Source organism: Epinephelus fuscoguttatus, linkage group LG12 (assembly GCF_011397635.1).
Source record: "Epinephelus fuscoguttatus linkage group LG12, E.fuscoguttatus.final_Chr_v1".
Taxonomy (NCBI): domain Eukaryota; kingdom Metazoa; phylum Chordata; class Actinopteri; order Perciformes; family Serranidae; genus Epinephelus; species Epinephelus fuscoguttatus.
The window spans coordinates 19,562,585-19,581,947 of NC_064763.1; the positions used below are offsets into that span (position 1 = coordinate 19,562,585).

At 41.5% G+C, this 19,363-nt stretch overlaps 1 protein-coding gene across 1 annotated transcript in view; it reads left to right on the top strand.

The window, feature by feature from the left end:
- The window catches only part of uvrag (UV radiation resistance associated gene), a 125,229-nt gene extending 112,646 nt beyond the window's left edge, over window positions 1-12,583 (top strand). The window contains exon 15 of the mRNA XM_049593148.1: window positions 8,676-12,583. Coding sequence (XP_049449105.1) covers window positions 8,676-9,513 — 838 coding nt within the window. The 3' untranslated portion in view covers window positions 9,514-12,583. The remainder of the gene's footprint in view (window positions 1-8,675) is intronic.
- Window positions 12,584-19,363: the final 6,780 nt, after the last annotated feature.

A 19,363-nucleotide genomic window follows, 5' to 3' on the forward strand; every position in this document is an offset into this window, starting at 1 on the left:
AGATGGAGGGAGCTGAGTGCATGCAAGAATAAAAAAGGGTGCAATATGTCATTTTTGAACAGTGGGCTATATGATGCTCGTCTGGTGAGCTGCTGATCATATCTCTATACATTTCCAAACAGTGCTGTCTCAGAAACACATCATAACATGTCATAATATATACAGGCCGGCTCTGGTGAAAAATGGGCAGTATAGGTTTTTTTTAAACCTTGCTGAAGGATAAGAAACAGTGGAAAAATGGTGAATCTATTACCCAGAGGCAAACAGAGACAGTACCAGAAACCAATTCTTTGTAAACTATACAGTCTGTTGAGATCAAAGCAAACGCATTCAACATGCTGCCATTTGCCGCTCCACATCCGCTGAGGGCCTGGCAGAGGTTCACAGGGCCCTAATCCCGCTGTGGTGCCTGAAAGCACTGCTACGCACACAGAGGGGGGCAAGGTGTGGCAGAGCTCCTGGCCAGGCAGATGCAACACTGCAGCTTGAGCAAGTGAACCTCCCCAAAGACCCCATAGTGAGTGAAAAGTTAGCAAAACCACGGTAGTCCCCTTGTGTTACAAGATGTACACAAAGGGAGGCGATATTTAGACAGCTGCAGTCTCGTCAATGAAAGATAAAAGAATGTAATCTAGAATTTATATACCTAAAATAACATTTGCATGGTACATTAAACCAGACAGATGCCCTATGGATTTACTGCATTTATAATAACGAATCATTCTGGAAGGATAAATCAAGGATATTTTCTTTTTCCCTGTACATGTGATATTCTGTAAAGGTACATTGGTTCTCCAAGCACCACTTCCTCCTTACCCGTTGGGAATAATAATGCCATTTCCAGTCCATTTTTCTCCGTCTTCAAGCCATTTTTCTAACCAGCCACATGTTATAAGTTTCATTTTTTAAAGGAAGTTACTACAATGTGATAGCTTTCTATTTTTTGAAATTCAGCTTTTAAATCCTCTAAAAATGAACAAACAAGTCACAGATGTTATGAGAACTTACACTGGAGATGTACAGCACATTTTTACCTCCCGTAAGAGCTGTGTAGAATACTGCTACTCCCTGGCTTTTCAACAAGATAATCTTCATTCAATAGATAGCGTGGCTTAAAGTAAAGACTGGAGACAGGACAGGAAGTCACTGTGCATGAAAAAGATGCAAGTTGTTGTTTTAAAACTTTAGATTTTGTACATTAAACTAACAAAATGTGATTAATGAACTTGAGAGGTGCTGGCAGGGACATTTTGCTACCTTTGGACAGAGCTTGGCTAACTGTTTCCCTTTGTTTGCAGTCTTAATGCTAGGCTAAGATAACTGTCCAAGCATTTTGCTTCATATTTAGTGTACACACATTGAGTGCACATTAATAAACATCTAACTAGGGCTGCCCCTGACTAAGAATTTTCCTAGTCTTCCAATAGTCGTCATTTAGGGCCATTAGACAACTAATCGCCTGCATATTTACAATACCGATTTAATCATTAAATGATATATTTTGGGCGGGGCAACACAATGGTTTGAGTTGAAGGTGTGAGAAAGAATAGTATCAGTAACATTGTTAACACTGTGCTACATTACAGAGAAATACAAAAGCGTACTAATGAACCTTCATTAATATAGGCCTATATTTTATCTACAAGTGCACATCACACACTGAGCGAGCCGCCTGTTAATGACGCTGTGGGCTAATGGGCATGTAGCTACTTCCATGTTTCAGATGATACGTCATGTTTGTAGTCGACCAATGAAGATGAGTTTACATATCACCTTGGGTTCGTCCTTCACCTTCTCAAAATGATCCCACACTTTGGATTTCCTGCCCGACATGTTATTAACTAGCCTGTGGAATAACCGCAGGTACCAGCCCTGGAAATTAACCTGACTCCTGTCTGACTGCTGAGCGTGGACACTTCAGGTGTCTGTCCTTTCAAATTAAATCCCCACATGGTCCAGTCATATAGGTTTTTGATTTATTTTGACAAGGCGCAGCTCTTAATAGAGTTTCATCTTTTGTTTTGTTTTTTCTTTTTCTGTGATTAAGCAACCAATGAAATCTTGCTGACTAATGACCTTTCTAGTCAACTAACGTTTAGTGAGCTATTAGGGGGCAGACCTACATCCAACTGAAAGTCTCTGTCTGTCTGTCTGTCTGTCCTTCGATTTTCTCGACAGCCGTTCATCTGATCGACTTCAAACTTGGCAGGCGTGATGCTGAGTATCCAAGGAAGTGCAGTGTCGAGTGCGAGCCTGAGCTCTTGAGATCTGTGGGACATATTTATCAGTAGTGCATTATATAACCCACATTGTGTACTGAGAGTGGACCCCTATTAGCTGTTACACTACCAAATGGCATGCTGGGTACAGCTTGCTCTCTGTTGCTCGCCACAGTACATTCAGGAACAGATGAAGAAAGACAGACCAGAGGTGTTACGTCTCAGTAAACTCATGCATCAGCTATCTACCTTTTGTAATGAACGCTTCTGTTCCTGGATATTGCCTGGTTCCAAATAGCTAGCTGTCAGCAAATGATGCATATACTCTCAAGGAAGTGCAGTGTCAAGTGTGAAGCTGTTTGGATGAGTGGTTCTCGAGAAAGCTGCAAGCAGCAGTACCACAGGCCAAGCAGTCACGTTTGGATCTGGAACTGCACTAGTTGTTGTACAAGCGCCAAAGTTGGCCAAAAGGCTACCTTCTATCCGTAGTTTGTGGACAGATGTTACAAAATCATCCTGAGTAAGGATAAAAGATTACAATGTTAAATCACATTTTTGTCATTTACCAAACATTTGCATTTACTTTTCATATCGTTGTTGTGTTTTTTTGTTGTAACAAAATGTGTAATCCACCATAGACCTGTATACGGTGTTTATATTGTCAGCTTGTTGATCGTGTTGCACATGTTGTGCTGTGGTGATTCACTGTCTTCAAAGGCCAGACAGTCACATAAGTCCTGCCCTGTCAAAGCAAAAAGAAAACTTAGCTTCCATTATATCTCATATCAAATTCTTCATTATGTTTGCTCTTTTCGTTTCACAGGGATTTCCCTAAACCACATCAAACGGCCAAATCTTATCTGCCATTGTTGGTTTTGGCCCAAAACCGTGTCTCCTTAGCAGGATTTGGATATGAACACGGGCATGTTGTGAAGCCTGTCGGGGGGATTGGACAGTGGAAAGGTCTGGCTTACTGAATTCCTGAGTCCGCCTGAAATATGCCAGGTTTGACATCAGCAGTGGAAAGGAAGAGAGCATGCGAAAAGGAGTTACGGCTATTTCTGGCTTGGCATGTCAAGTTTTCTGCTTGATGATTTAGACAGAGGCCTCTTTGCCGCTTTTACAATGTGCAGTGAAGTTGCTGTCAGGGTGATGCAGCAGATTGGAGACCAATGACTTACTGTAGGTGGTAGCTACCGGTGGAGGGCATCTGTTACTTAAAAGCTGTGTATCATGCATTAGGGATGAGTAACAGGCCTTTTTCTCATCAGTGTGGTGTATCGAGCTGCTGTCATGAATTCACTTTGCTTGTCATGAAGACCTAATACGAAGTCCAAGCTGTACAGAAACTTTTTTGTAGAGTCCCATCCTTATCCCATCCTCACTTATAGTGTATATAAGGGGGTAATTTCCTCAAATGGACAGAATAGGTTATTTTGACCTTCTTCATTATTATTGTTATTGATACTGTTATTGTAATTGGGGTAGAAAGCAGCAGTTTCCAATGCTATAGCCATTGCAACAGAAAGCTTAAAACATTAAAGTAAACATACTTATGAGATGAGGAATGCCGAAGACGTGCCCAATTACATCATTACATGCACAATAACAACTTGTAGTGGGCCGTAGCAGTTAACCCAACGCACATCAATTAATGTATGTGTCATGACTCAGGGATGCCTGGCAGCATGTCAGGAGCGAATACTAGAACTTTGTTTTTAACAAAGTTAAGAGTCTACAGCCACACATGCAGCACTGTGAGGTATGGTGTGTTGAGCTTAATGCTAATGTTAGCATGCTTAAATGCTCATGATAGAATTGTGCAGGGATGACATTTATTGTAGGCCAGTCTGGAGATCCATGGTTCCCTTGGCAAAAAAAGCTAATAGTATTTTTCTATTGGATTTTGGAGGATTTGGATTTTTTATTATTGCAGAAAATAAGCTCTGTGCCAAACAAAAGTTTGTGATACTTACATGTTTTGTTCAGCAAGATAATCTCACCAGTTAACACTACTTGTGATTTTTTATGCAGAAATGCAATCGCCTGAAGCAAGAAGCTAACATTAGGCTGTTATCAAACTGCACAAGGGTTTGATGACTTCAGAGTCGCCACAACAGCAAGGCTGTAAATCCGTGTTAGGTGTGATGATGTTCTGTAGTCTCAATTAGCCGCTTGTTAGCAACCACCTTTTTTTAAAGACATGAAAAAGTTTCAGATTTCTCGAGTGGGGTATTTACTGACGAATTTTATGTTGTAGAACAAAACGTTAAATTATCTTAAGCTTGTGTGAACTGCAGACCGCATTTCTGAAGTCTAACCAAAAACCTATTGACTTCAAAACAAGAGAACCAGAAGTGCAAAAATGCTAATGAATCTCCAGGATTAGGAGTCACTGTTACACTACTCTGTAACAATGCTAATATGCTTAGCAGGTATAATGTTTACCACCTTCAGTCTTAGTTTAGCGCGTTAGTATGTACACCTGAGGTTGATGGGAATATCACTAGTTTTTATTGAGTAATAATATTTACTCATGATGACGCAAGATGAAAAGTAAAGCATCACCAAAGTCATCAACAATTTATCCTCAGGAGGACATGAATGTTAATATGTCACCTAAAGTTGCACAGGTAAACATGGTCTTCATCATCAAGTCTTTAGGATTCATCCTCTTAGAACCATGAACATCTGTACCAAATATTTTGCCAATCCATCCAGTAGATGTCATAATTTAACTGAAAAAGTGAACACTTTGATCTGCTGGTGGCACTCAAGGGAAAGTCAGGGGATCACCAAAGTATTTAGGGTTCAGGATTCATCCTGTGGGGACTATAAATATGTGTGCCAAATCCACTAGTAATCAAATGAACAGTTGTTGAGATATTTCAGTCTGGATGACAGCGCTGAACCGACCAACAGGCAGACATCAACATCCCTAAAATTTCATCCCACCTCTTTTCAAAAAGCAGTCTAAGGACCACTTGTAAGAATGATTCATGCAAGGAGAAGGAAATTTCAGAATGGGAACACAGTAAATGTTTATTAAGAATATGAGAAATCTCACGCAGTGCACCAAGAATGTCAACAAGAGACAGTTAGCTCATGCAGTGTGCAAGAATTTGGCCCGTGTGAGCTCCAGGTTTTCCAAACAACTTTAGGAAGTGTGTTTCAGCAGTTCTGTGTTCCCAGCAACCTCAACCAGCACACATGCTCACAGTGGCCATACATGTGTAGCCTAATTGCCCACATTAAAAAACATGTCATCGATAGAACGGTTAAAATGTTGCGTGAAAAAAATGTTATGACTACCCAGAGGTTTGCTTGGCTGAAGCACTCACTGACACACCCAACCTCCTCTGTTACTCACACACTGCTGCACAATTTGACACAAATAATAGGACAAATGTAGGCCAAACATGAAAAAAACAAAAACAAAAACTGAGCGGAACAAAATAACACGGTCCAAATAGAGAATTCCTCATTATACAAAAGACTTGGTGTGATGACCATGTGATTTTATGCCAGTGTCAATAATGCATTTGCTTATGGTGTAGATGGCCAGCTAATATCAGACCAAATGGATTATATTAAAGAGCCAGCTGGAAGGGGGAATGGAAGAAAATGGCTGATAATAATTAAAATCAAAGCCATCTAATCAGTCGTTGCCGTAAGGACATCAGTAGGTTAAGCTAAGAAATGTAGCAGTCATTTATTAGCTTCTTATAAATGATGCATGGAAACTTCAAGTTTTCACTCAGTACCAGTTATCTCCGGTTTCCAAACCTGTATTGTGTTTCAAAGAGCCTGAATCACATTTTCCACTTACTTAAATGATAATTGACTTCTCATGACATCTGTCTTTCTTTCTTTCCACCGAATCAGGTTTTGAATTTTTGGACTCTCTTCCAAGGAGCCCATGATGGTTTCATTTGGAAAGTCACAGATACGTGTTTGAGATGGCAAATCATTCATTCATTCATTTTCGTTTGTCTCCCCTAGAAAATTAGGTGTTAAAGAGCACATTTTTTCCATTTTACCCCAAAATATGTTGCTGCAATGAACCATGTGCTCGTTAGGGGGGCAAGCTAAAGCCAGTCGTATTAAATGATGTGTTTTGATGGACGTGCGCTGCCAAGTAAAGCAAAGTCCATCTCCTGTTCTGCCCACTTAATAAGAACACCCTCACAGGATTAGGTCATTACACCATGCCTTTATTTTTATAACCCTGACCTTAGTTGACCATCTAACATTTACATCTGTATGCCCCCAATTAGCTTAAACGTTATCCATCCGGTATTTACAGGTTGTTACCATAAGCGGTTACATACTGTACCTTCAGACCATGGATGGTTCTCATTTACTGTATCATGGGCGCTTTGAAGTTTGACAAGTTTCTCTTAAAACTAGACAGGCTTCTCGTCTCTCTTCAGCAGAGTGTCCTGCCTATGAACCCTGTCAGGACCACCTCGGCAGGGTGCTGGCATGGGTCAGGGTCAGGCCCCGTTTTTTACAAGCTGTCATGCGTTTGTGGTGGAGCCGTCCATCAGACAGCGAGCTAGTACACAATAAATGCATACGTCAAGCGCCACTGTTGCAGTGAAGACTTCCTTGATAAGTGTAAAGTGACAGGAGAAAATTTACAAGGACATCTATTATGACTGCAACTGAAAAAGCAGAGATTTGTCCTCGACTCTTTAACCAACACATGTGAATCTCTAGAGAGTAGAGGGAGGCCCCGCTTCACCTTTGACCCCAGCATTACAGTGCGTCAGCTCCTGACATAGCAGAATGGTCACGTTAAGCAGAACGCTAAGTAGTCCAGTGATTTTGGCCCTGGCTTTTGGAAGAGGCGACAAGGCCTCCATTTAAGTAAATTTATGGCTTCGGTACTGGAGTTGGGCGAGATGGCCCCAGATCCCGAGTCTGTTATCTGTTATGGAGGAAAATGTCTGACATACTTGGGCGGACGCCCGCTGCGCATTTCCAGTCAGCAGAATGTGAGTGTAGTCTCACAGGATGCACAAATGTTTTCTGAATGTTGTAAGGTGGAGTGATTTACAAACCCTACAGCTGTCTGTATCCTGGACCAGGGGAAAGGAGTTAGGTGGATGGGTGCTAATGAGATCAGTGGAGACCTAGGTCCAGTTTGAGCCTGGATGTCCCATTTGGCCACCCGTGGTGCATTCCATTTGCACTGGGAAGTCAGAAATTCCAAGTTCCAAGTAGGTAATTTCAACTGGAATGCCCGCTGAAGTCGAATTTCAGACTCAGAAAGTGGGAGCAACCTCACCAACACCAACCTAAAAATCTAAAATGGCTGTTCCTTGCATCAACAGTTGCTAAAGCTGTATTAATATAGTGATTATTAGCACTTCTGTTTTATTTGTGTCTCATTGAGACAGTTGTGCACACAGTACTGTCCAACTTCTATCTGTGGATGTGTTGCCACAGTGTTTGTATGTGCAAAGTCAACTGTTATTGCCAACAATGGCTTCTTGTTCGTTGCATTTCATTTCTGGTTTTCCAACTTGTGGTGCTCGAATGCAGTAAACCTGGGTGTGATGTCATTCTAAGGTCCAACCTCCAACTTTGGAGGTAAATGGAATGCAGAAACAGGATTCTCATGCTCTGATGCTGGCTGTATGTGGCTGTAATTGCTTACTGTAAGAACATGAACGCGGTTTAATGCCGACCTTACACCAAACGACTTTTCAAGCAATTTCACTGTTGCAAATAAGTTTCCAATGTCGGATTAAAATTATGGGAGTTTTACCTGAGTTAGTGCGCACTCCCGTGATCTCAATCATGTAAGGTGGTCATAAAATTCAGTCTGAGCTGCCTTAAGTTGGTCTTTTTATCATCTCGACGTTCTGATAAAACCTTAGTTTTTAGTTTTGGCTCATACAAATAGTGAAGTTTAATGACATGAACACTGTCAACATCCAATAGCTGCACTCTCTACAGCACCAAACAAAACCGAGCAAACCGAACTTAGTAGACAGTAAACTGGAGGGAACTCCCAGGAGACACAAGAGCTTGAACAAGTCTTGGTTCTCTTGGACTGTGGCAAAGGAGAAGAAACTGTTTGAGTCATGGACTGAACAAGAGTCTGTGTTTGATTTGCCGTGCATCTGATCCACCGACCAGCACTTTTTGTAGTGAAAAATTGTTTTTGAAACTGTTCACCTCATCTTCACAGTCTCCTCCCACTAGCAAGTTGTGGCGACAGAATCCAAAATGTTTGTAGTTTGTATGCACATACAGTTTATCTTTATGGATTATATAGATAGGGAAATAATTTTGTAAATAATAGTCTTTTCAATGTCTTCCATTGTATGGTAGGCATACTGTAAGTCTAATATTGAATTTCATACTGTACATAGGAGTAGTTAAATTGCCATGCCTTTTTCTTTTTGTTCTTATTTATACTCTCTCTCGTTTTGGTCCTCACAGTGACAGACACCATGTCTCCAGCTCCATCCCAGTGCCGACCAAGTCTCAGCTCGGTGTGTCTGCTGCCTCAGAGATAGGCTACCCCTGCCACACCAGCTCCCCAGACCGAGGCCTGAGAAAAAGGGCGAGCTCAGAGGCTGATAAGTACAAGCCAACTCCTCCACCCAGCTACAACACAGCCATGGGTGAAGAGCAGCCCCCGGTTGGCCTGGCACCACCCTCCCCTTCACCCAAGCACCTTTCCTCCTCCCTTGATGCCGGCATGGCCTCACTTAACCTGGCCAAGATGACCAACGAGGAGGGAGAGCAGAAGGAAGAGAAAGAGGAGGGTGGGAAGACGGCGGTGGAGGTGGAGGTGGAGGTGGAGAGACGCAGAAGCACTGACAGAGAGGTTGAAGTAGAAAAGGAAGAAGACACTGAGGAGCAGCCGCTCAGTACCACCGTTGCACCCAACTCTTCTACAGTGCAGGACACTGGTGAGGAAACGGTGCCAGCTAGCCAGCACACAGGTGCCATGAACGGCTCTTTGGTACCAGGACAGGCGCCTGTAAACCTGGCCCCAGAGCTGCGCTGCTCTGTGGAGCAAGCTGAGGAGATCATGGGCACAGAGGCCACCGGTTTAGGCCTGGGGTTGGGGATAGGGCTGGGGTTAGCAGATGAGGCCCGGATGGAGGACTATCGCTGCATCCCTGTGGACCACGCAGTAGCTGTGGAGTGTGATGAACAGGTGCTGGGAGAGCTGGACGTTGCCGGCTTCGAGGAGTTCTCCAGGCGCATCTATGCACTAAATGAGAACATGTCCAGCTTCCGCAGACCGCGCAAGAACTCTGATAAGTGAGGCAGAGGACCTAAGGAGAGGGGGAGGCATGAAAAAACTTGCACAGGGGGGTTGGACGAATACAAGGCAGGGACATGAGGACAAGGGTGGGGTCCCCACTCCTTTATTGCAGCATCAAAGATCATAGGAGCTATTCTGGAATAACGACCAATTTGCACTTATTGTAAACATTTCCGTAGTAATATTTTAAATGAAATACAGTTAGACGTGCAAGTATTGGGACAGCTTTATTTTTATTTTTGATGCCAGCAGTAATATATTTTTTAACAATGGATAATTAATCGTTACATTCATTCATATTCAGACTTAATCAACAAAATAATTTGGCCTAAGCGTTAACGATCAACCTTATGAATTAGCATCAGTTAATGTAATCTGTTGTTCCATAACAGGGACCATTCATTTAAAATGACAAACACTGTGTATCGCTTTGTTTTCAAACCCTTCCTGCGTGGCAGCCCCTAACTTTTTGTACAAAACATCATCGTCTCTAAAGCAGGGATGGGCATGAGTGCTTGAGTACTTGATTTGGACATCAGTATTGCGTGCATACAGAGTAATCTCTGCCCAGTCTCCCATATGTCAACATTTTTTTTTTACTGTTTAAATTGGATTAAATCTTAATTCATTGTGTGCAGTGCATTGCTTTGCTCTCACTCTCTCTGTTCCTTCTTACACTACTGCTGCAGGAGTGTGAGCTCCCACCAGGAAACAGTAGGTGAGAGTGCATCCGTGCGTACATACACAGTGACTGGGCTAACTATTAGCATCACACATTTAATGTTACCAATTGGTTATTAACACGTTTATTGACAGACTCGAGCAGTGTCTGTGTTGGTGTGAGTTTGTATGGACCATTAAACAGCTCAGTTTCAAATTTTAACAGCTGCTGTTGTGTTAGCTTGTGCTAACTGGGCAGATGGTCTTTTAGTGCTGCGTCTAACCTGTGTAACGTCTGAAACAGGAACTAATTTTTCTTACATTAACTTTGAATTTATAATTTATGATTAACAGGGCTGCCATGGTCATGAAATTCCTGGAAAAAGTATAAAATTAAACTGTTTCCCTGCCTGAAAATAGTTAGGAATTAACAGGTTGTTTTGGAGAAGTTTTGGAAACACATCATTTAGGCTGTGCTTGAAAATATGTTCGTAAAAATCCCATAACTTGTCGAACATTGCATGAAATATGTTCGTCGTATTACTTATTGAAAATCTAGAGCTGCGCTGAGTTACCGTTGAAGCATCACTAATATCACATAATACACAAAGAACACACCGGCATCACGATATTGCTAACGTTGCGCCTGCTTTTTGAGTAGAGAATCGCAGTGTCACATATGTAGAGCAACAGGAAAATGCACAAAATGTTGTGCAGCAGGTTAACCAAGATAGGTGAAAATTCACCATCAGTGTGGTAAACTACTGAATAATGTGGTGACAGTTACTATTGATGAACAGCTAACGTTAGCTTGAGTGCGTGTCTGCTGCAGTATCGTCACAGATATACAGTATAGCAGCATGACTGTAATCTCCAACTGAATTTCAGACCATGCCACATTACAGTCATACTACAACATCTACTACGACATTTTGCAAGCACTCATATGTGCCTCTGTGGTCTTTTGGCATATGCAGCAAGTTGGCGGTGGGAATGTCTTAGCAAGTTACGTTAGCAAGTGCTCGCAGTTTGCTAATCCACAAATGCCTGGAAAGTGTGTGTTCATATATGGCTGTATGGCTTTATCGGCCCAAACATTTTAAACAGCTTAAATAAAGTTGTGGCAGTGGGGTAAAATATTCTTGAAAAGTTTGGCAGATGTTTTAAATTTCAAAAAATAAAAATGTGTTGGAACCTTGTTTTTAAGAGGCTAATTTAAATCTGGTTATCCAAACGATTCCACTGTTGACGTATTTACATTCCTATTCTTACGTTAGATTTTTTTTTTCCAAAGTAACGTTACTCCATAATAATTTAATGTACAAGTACTTGACTATGGATATTACTTAAAATGCCCATCCCTACTCCAAACTGCATTTAAGATCCACACCCAGAGTGCAGCTTCAGCGCATCAGTGTATGAGGATGTTTCAATGCAGCAGCTCCAAATTCTGTTCCTCATCATTGTACCTCAAGTTAGATCTTGCTCATTCACGTATTTTTTTTAGACATTAAACAACAGACACACAAACTGATGATGGTTGCACCTCGAGGTTTCATCAAAGTGAATCATCCTCTATCACTCAGCCCACTGTCCCAGTACTTACAACTCTGACTGTACAAGCAAATGTTGACGCTTCCCGAGCCTTCATTCAGGGTGCATGCTGGTGGGTGTGTGTGTGCGGGAGGGAGGACGTGATGTGTATGTGTGTGTGTCAGGGCTTCACATTAGCATGCAACCGCAGTCACAGTTAGGTTTGAAGTAATCCCACCAATGACCTTTGAACACGGCAGGATTTTGCCACCACAAAGTGAGGTGGGAGCTGGACCCAGTAGCCCAATCGGAGACTCCCTAACTGTGTGACGCACGGCACCCCACCACCACAACAGCTCGACCCACATAGAGTCGAGTTTCTCCTTCAGGTCTTTAGATGAGGATCAGGTGGCAGGTGGGAGCTTACAGCACATGGCAGGGATACGGTGCAATTGTTTTTCTGTCCATCTCCATGTCCTCTATTTTTCTCTTTTATTTTTCAATTTTAATGTACCCCATCGATATTAACATCATTGTTAATGTTACGTCTCCTGATTCTCATATTCAGTAGACCAAAAATTAAATTCTGTGTCCGTGTTCTGTTGGAATGTCTCACTCAGGCTCTACTGTATGTGTTAATAGCAATCCCATCGTCTGTGATTTTTGTCTCCATGTTCTGAATGCTTTCTTGCACTGGTATTCAATTATTGCGTTATTTATGTCTCTCAACAATTGTGTGTGCTTTGTTTCAAAGGAAATTTATGTTCCCCAGTCACATGGGATGTCGCTCATTAATATTGTCAAATATTAGACTGATATAACCAGTGTCTGGGTCCTGACGTGGACAGCTGCTTCGCATCGCCCGCCATGACAAAGATGGACTCTCCACCGGCAGCCCACTTTGTGTATCAGATCCAGTACTGTGGTTGCTGACTGTTGAGAAGTATTGTATTTAAAGCTAAAAGATGAACCATGTATGATCATTTCCATAAAATGCTATACAGTTCAGTAAGTGACCATGTACAGATACTTTTGTATGGAGGGTTTTTTTTTTGTTATTAAAGACTTGCAGTCCAATGGCATGGATGTACGTAGCCCCCTTTAAGAGTGCTCTGCCTACATTTGTATTGGTGTGCTCAACTTTGACTGTGAGGTGGTTACAGTAATGAAATTACAAAGTATGAAACACGAGGATATGATGGTTTCAAAATGATTTAAAATTCTCCTGGAAACAGCTCATTACAGATTTATTAGAGAACATCATGAGAACACAAAGGAAGACGACTTGAAGAAGAGAACAAGGATATTTTAAATATTTTCCATTGTTTTTTTTTTTTTTGTCAAATCGTTTTGCTTCTCTTTGCTCTGTGAGGAACCTGATGACCATTTAGACCAACGTCAACAGCAGGCATTACCACACAGGTTACCCAACACAAGTCATAAACTAGATGAAATAAAAGTAATCGAATGCCAGCTGTGCACACACACACAGGTGTGCAAGTTATTTTGATCACATCTCTCCTCAGGTTTACAGTGGGTAAAGGCATGTTTGAGAACTACTTGCTCCATGTTAGGGCTGCTATGTAGATTCACATGGCTGTTTCTCAGTTAATCAGTTATTCATTTTGTTCATGGAATTGTAGAAAAAAGTCATACAATGTTCATCAAAATGTCCTACGTCCACAAAGATGTCATCAAATGTCTCATTTTCTCTGAATAACTCTCCAAAGTCCAAATGTGCCCAGTTCATTATCAAGTAAGTAGAAAATCAAGTAATTTTAATTTCCTGTCAGTCAACTTCAATTTCTCAGCTATTCTGTTTTAGCTTTACTCCATGTACTAATAAAACAAAGGACCTTTTTCATGTCAGTTGACTCGTCATAGCAGGAAAAGCAGAGGTTGAACTAATAACGATAATGATTGCTCTGATCTACGTAGGTGTCGACGATACAGGGGACCTGGACCCGGGACACTTGAACGGAAAGCAGCCATTACAAATGTTTGAATGTCCAGGTGCATCCTCATTCGAACTGCACGAAACACATTAATCCAGCAGGTATGGATGTTAAAGGGACAGTTCACCCCAAAATCAAAAATATATATTTTTCTTCTTACCTGTAGAGCTGTTTTGTAATCTAGATTGCAAATTGTTGGAGATATTAGCTGTAGAGATGTCTGCCTTCTGCTTGTGGTGCTCAAATCACAAGAGAAAATAAATTTAAAGAACTCAGCAGCAATGTCTCTTTCTGTAAATCATGACCCGGTTACTCAAGATAATCCGCAGACTGTTGTGAGCAGTTTCGTGTAGGGACTATTTTCTTCTACCAGACTACACCAGCTAAACTTATCACTGTGCAGAAGAAAGCGTATCGTAATAAGCGTAGATGCACGCTTCCTTCTGCGAGGTGATACGATTGGTGGATGTAGTTCGATAGAAAGAAATTATTCCTACATGAAACTGCTCACACCAAGGTCTGTGGATTATCTTGAGTGACTGGGCCATGATTTCTGGAGAGAGACATTGCTGTTGAGTTTTTCAAATGTGTGTTTTTGCACTTAAAGCACCATAAAGTGAGTGCCATCTAATTCCATTATATTGAAGAGAAGGTAGACATACTATGGCCAATATCAGCAACACTTGGCAGCTCACACCAAAACAATCTAAATTAATGAATAGCACTATAGTTGAGGTTAAAAATAATATGTTTTTGATTTGGGAGTGAACTGTCCCTTTAACTTGAACATATTATTTGTCTGGAAAACATCGGATTTGAAATATTTTCAATTTGCTCAGTTTAATTTTGTCAGATTGAACTTTTTGTTTTTCGTTCTTCCAGTTCTTTATTTAGGTTTTAGGGACATCCCTGCTTATTATTGTGGGGAATAAAATGGAAAAGTTGCAAAATTTTCTGCTGTTTTTGTTATATTGTTGTATATCACAAGCGTTTTATTCATTTCACTAGATGAAACTTAAATGACCCTCACAGGGCAAGTGGTTTATTTCAGGTTCATAACATCACATTATTTTTGCTTTGAACTACCACCAGAGCTGCTTCAGTTGATTGGCCAGAAGGAGTTAAAGCTCTTTCCCTTCGCCCGCACCACAGACCTTCCATATATGTACACATGTGGTTGTACATGTGACTAAGCCGACGGTGCCTTTAGCACTTGAAGTAAGCCCTTTTCTAATGGAATAAGCCCTTCTGCATTCCTTTACCTCATTATGCACTTGTCTGAGTAATATCCAGCCTTTCTGGTGGTATTACCGTGTCACTGTGTTGTCAGGGCTCCAAGTAATGTATCAATTTGTTCACATTAAGCACCGGAAAACAGTAACTCATGGCATTTGAGGTATACAGTGTGCTTCACATCGCCCCTTGGTTGTTCCAGGCAGATTATGGTTGGCTGCTGTCAATATATTTGAGCCCCATTTCTCATGGTAATAAAGCTTTAAGAATCACCCGTTGGACTTTTTATAGTTGTTCCCGTTAGGAATGCCAATAATGCAGATGATTGCTGAATCTGTCCTTTCTGTTTCCAGGTCCATATAAAGCAGTTTCCTGCTCCTATAAGCTCCTTGTGTCACTCTGCAGACTGTCTCCGCTCACTGTTAAGCCCCTACAGGTGTCTGAAGGCCTCAACGCTCGGCCTTCTGGGAATCACATTTCATCCTGCCAGAGACGGGACATTTGTGCCATCATGGAAGGCAGACCTGCTCCCAGCGTAGCATGTGAGTGAGTGCGCCTCTGTGCCTCTGCACAGGTGCACGGCTCTAAACGTTGATAGTTTGCAGGTTATTATTGTAGTTGAAAGTTTATGAGAACAAGAGCCGAGGCATTGAGAGTGAGAGTAAGCAGGCCTTGTTTCCTTACTCGCAAAGCCATCTTCATATTTTTGAGCTGAGTGCTCAGTTTAAAGAGTTCAGCACTGCTGCAGTGTATAGTCTGCTGTGCTGTTCATCATCACAGGCACCTCACAAAATACACACCAGCCAAACCAGCAACACTGGCTGTCTAAGCTCGGGCCTCTGGGCTTTACACCACGATGTGTCTGTGTATGTGTGTGACAAGAATGAATGAACCCTTGGTCTCTGTCTTCACCCCCATAGAAGTGTCCTCATTAACTCTGATTATTGATTTTAAGAGTCACCGGCCAAATTGTCTTCCCTGTGATAGAGGAGAATCTGCCTCAGCGTACATTATAAGCAGGATTAACAGCATGCACAGGGAGGAGAATCGCTGCAGTCCATCAGCACCTCATTTATACAGCAGCCGTATCATCTGACACCATCAGTCCCAGGTCAAAGTCATTCACCGTACCCTTGTCATTCTTTAGGTCTCAGTGATACTCTATACCCTTGTCATTACCTGGCCTTCGTCATGCAGTAGATCCCTTGTCATTATTACTGCAGGCGTCACTCATGCACTGTAATCCTGTCATAGCTACATGTCGGGCATAACGGCGTGCACTGTATATTTATTTTTGGAAATCTGTGAACAAATGGGGGACGAGAAAGTCAACAGTATTTGATGGCTCCATTACAGAATATTGTGTAGGTTAATGACCGTCATGCTTCTTTTGGGGGTGACACCAGCGTGGGAAGAGAAGGGCGAATTCCTCCTTTCGGTCAGTTTTAAGTTTATTTTAGGCAGATGATTGCAAGAAAGGAATTCTGATTAGAAGTTACATCTAAAAGGAATAAAGACATTTTGGGAAATACACTTATTTGCTTTCTTGCTGAGAATAAGATGAGATCAATGCCAGTCATATCTGTGTTTCATCTTAGAAATGAATTCTTCTTCCTCTTCTTCTTTGGTGTTATACAGCAGTTGGCATACTTCAAGTTGCATTACTGCCTCGAGAAATGAATTAATGAGCAACAAAGCACTCCCGTCCTCAATTCAGTTCAGTCCAATTTTGCCAGCACATTCTCAGGTACTCTAGTATAACCAGTAACTAACTTTATCACTCCTCTCTGCTTGTGCTACTTTTTCACTGCGTTACAAAATTAACCTGTATTTATCATTTGTGGCAACAGCATGAGTCACATCGGCTTCCTTCAAATGTGAAGCTGGAGCCAGGAGACGGTTAGCTTTGCACAACTCCAATCGGCAAAAGAAAACGTTGGCATTGCACATTTTTGCAAACCATGGATATGTTACCTTTGTATATTTTATACGTATCATATCAACATATCTAAAGTGACGTATAGCTACTAATGCTTCAATCAAGCTGAGAAGCAACAGGCAGGACCAGATATGTTGCTTTAGGTAAGTTAGATCTATTGGTCATTGGAGACATGGATCTGCAGCCCAGTTGCCAGAGGAACATGTAAGCATTGAATGTTTCTGCAAACCACATATATGTTACATTTTTACCTTTCATACGTGTCATATCAACATTTCCAAAGTAACACAGTCCACTGTTTTTTAGCAAAGTCGCTATTTTTCCAGACGTGTTTGTGCCACCAAACGTGTTTTTTTGGCAACAAGTCATTGTGTTTTCATTGGGATTTATGCCACCAAATTTCTGATTTTTTTTAGCAACCTATTACTGTGTTTCCAGCTCTGTTAGTGCCACCAAATGTGGATTTTTTTTTAGTGTCCTGTCACTGCTTTTCCTGCAGCGTTTGTGCCACCAAACACCTGTGTTTTTTTTACTGACATGTCACTGCATTTACAGCAGCAATTGTGCCACCAAATGTTAGTGTATTAAACCAAAACATGATCTTTTCCTAACCTGAACCATAACCAAGTGGTTTTTGTGCCTCAACTTAAGTACATATTAACCACAGCATTTTGAAATGTAACAAAACATAAACTTTAAATATGTCCCCTGCAGAACATACAGATGTAACGTATCTGTGGTTGGCAGAATTGAACAATGCCAGCATTTGTTACATTTATTCTGGGGAGTGCACAAAGACTAAGAGCATCTAGTCTGGTCCTGTCCAGAGGTAAGACAGGGGCCTACTAGTACCTCTAAAGCTATAAACTTGTTTAATTTGTGCAAAAACCTAAGTGTTGAAACTGAAGTTGTGGTTCCACTGGATCCACCAGTGCTCGTATTTATTTTTATTTTTATATAACTTCTTCTATTTTATACTTGACAGCTATTTTGTACTTGAATTGACAGTTAAGCCTCTTGAATCTTGAATCTTAAACTATGTCTTTACAGTGATTTCCTGTAGTCTTGTTGTTTCTGTGATGTTGCCCGTTGTTGTTTTCACTTCAGGGTTTTGGATGAATTAAAAGAAACTAGATATATTTTAGACAGACTCAGGGTAGCTGTTTGCCTTGGTTTCCTGTCTTTAGGCTAAGTTAAGCTAACCATCTCCTGGCTGCAGCTTCATTTTACCACACTGATATGAGAGTGGTATCGACTTTTTCCGACTTTTGCATACAGTATTTGGTATTTTAGTTGACTCTTTGTTAAAACTGTCACTAAACAACCTGTGTCCTACTGTAACGTGAATGCCACACATTTACATCTCGTCACAGGACTCGAGGAAGGCAGGAGTCAGGTATCAGCCTTGGCAAGTGTTCAACTTTGTGGTTTTAAGTCAACACAAAGACGTAAAGTACTTTCTCATTCATTAGTGAGCTGAGACCTCATACTACGACTATAACTCTTTATAGCTGGATTATAGTCATAATACAGGGACTGGGGGACTGCGTTACAGGCGCACAGGGAGACGCAGCAGCTCCGGTGTCCTGTCTGAGAGAGCTAAGACCAGGCCCTGGTGTATCCGCTCACCTTAACCCGTCCTGTTCCTGGACTTGGTTGGTCAACATTGTGCTGCGACCCAGCTCAGCTGTTTAAACCATCTCTGAAACAAGACTATCTGCCTGGATGAAATCCCAGCTGCCTCTCCAATTTTCTCTGCAGTAAAACCTCGATCCTCTCTATCACACCCAATGTTTTCTTTTTAAAACGCAAGCCTCGACCTTTCCCAGCCATTCAGCAAACTTTATGGGGCTGACTTATTCTCCCCACATGCTCCAGTTGCACGGCCTAATGAAATGCAGTGGTGTCCAGCTGATTTCATTGCAGCAATATCAATATTGGGATTGGAGTGCTGCGAGTGCGGATTTCTGGTTAAAAAATAATATCACAATGACCATGACGGTTTTATTATGGACCTTGTGAAATTAAAACCGATTGCAGAGGACTGATGTCATCGTGCTCATATGAGGATTTCGGGGTAAATTCATGCTTGAAGACATTGTGGCTTTCTATAATTACCTTTAGAAAGTTTGAATGACGTAATTGACACCTGACATACAGACGAAGAGGGGAATACTCCCCAAACACACAATGGGCTTTAACAACAGTCCCCCTACAGCGAACAATGGGAAACAATATGAAAAGGCATATCACAGCACAGCAGGAAGGATTAGATTTATGCTGGATGATCTTTTTTTGTACATAAGCCATTGTGCTGTATGTGGTGTACATGTTTTGAAGTAGATGTACTTTCATGGATAACATCATGTTTTCTCCTCTCTTATTTCTGAGAATGACTCCCTCTCTCCGTGTGCCTTTGAGGTACAGACGTGCGTTTATTAATGGCCTTGATGTCAGGGCTAACACCAGCTGAGCATCAGTCCTTACAAACAACAATGGTGTCCTGCTGAGCTGCTACTAATGATTACAT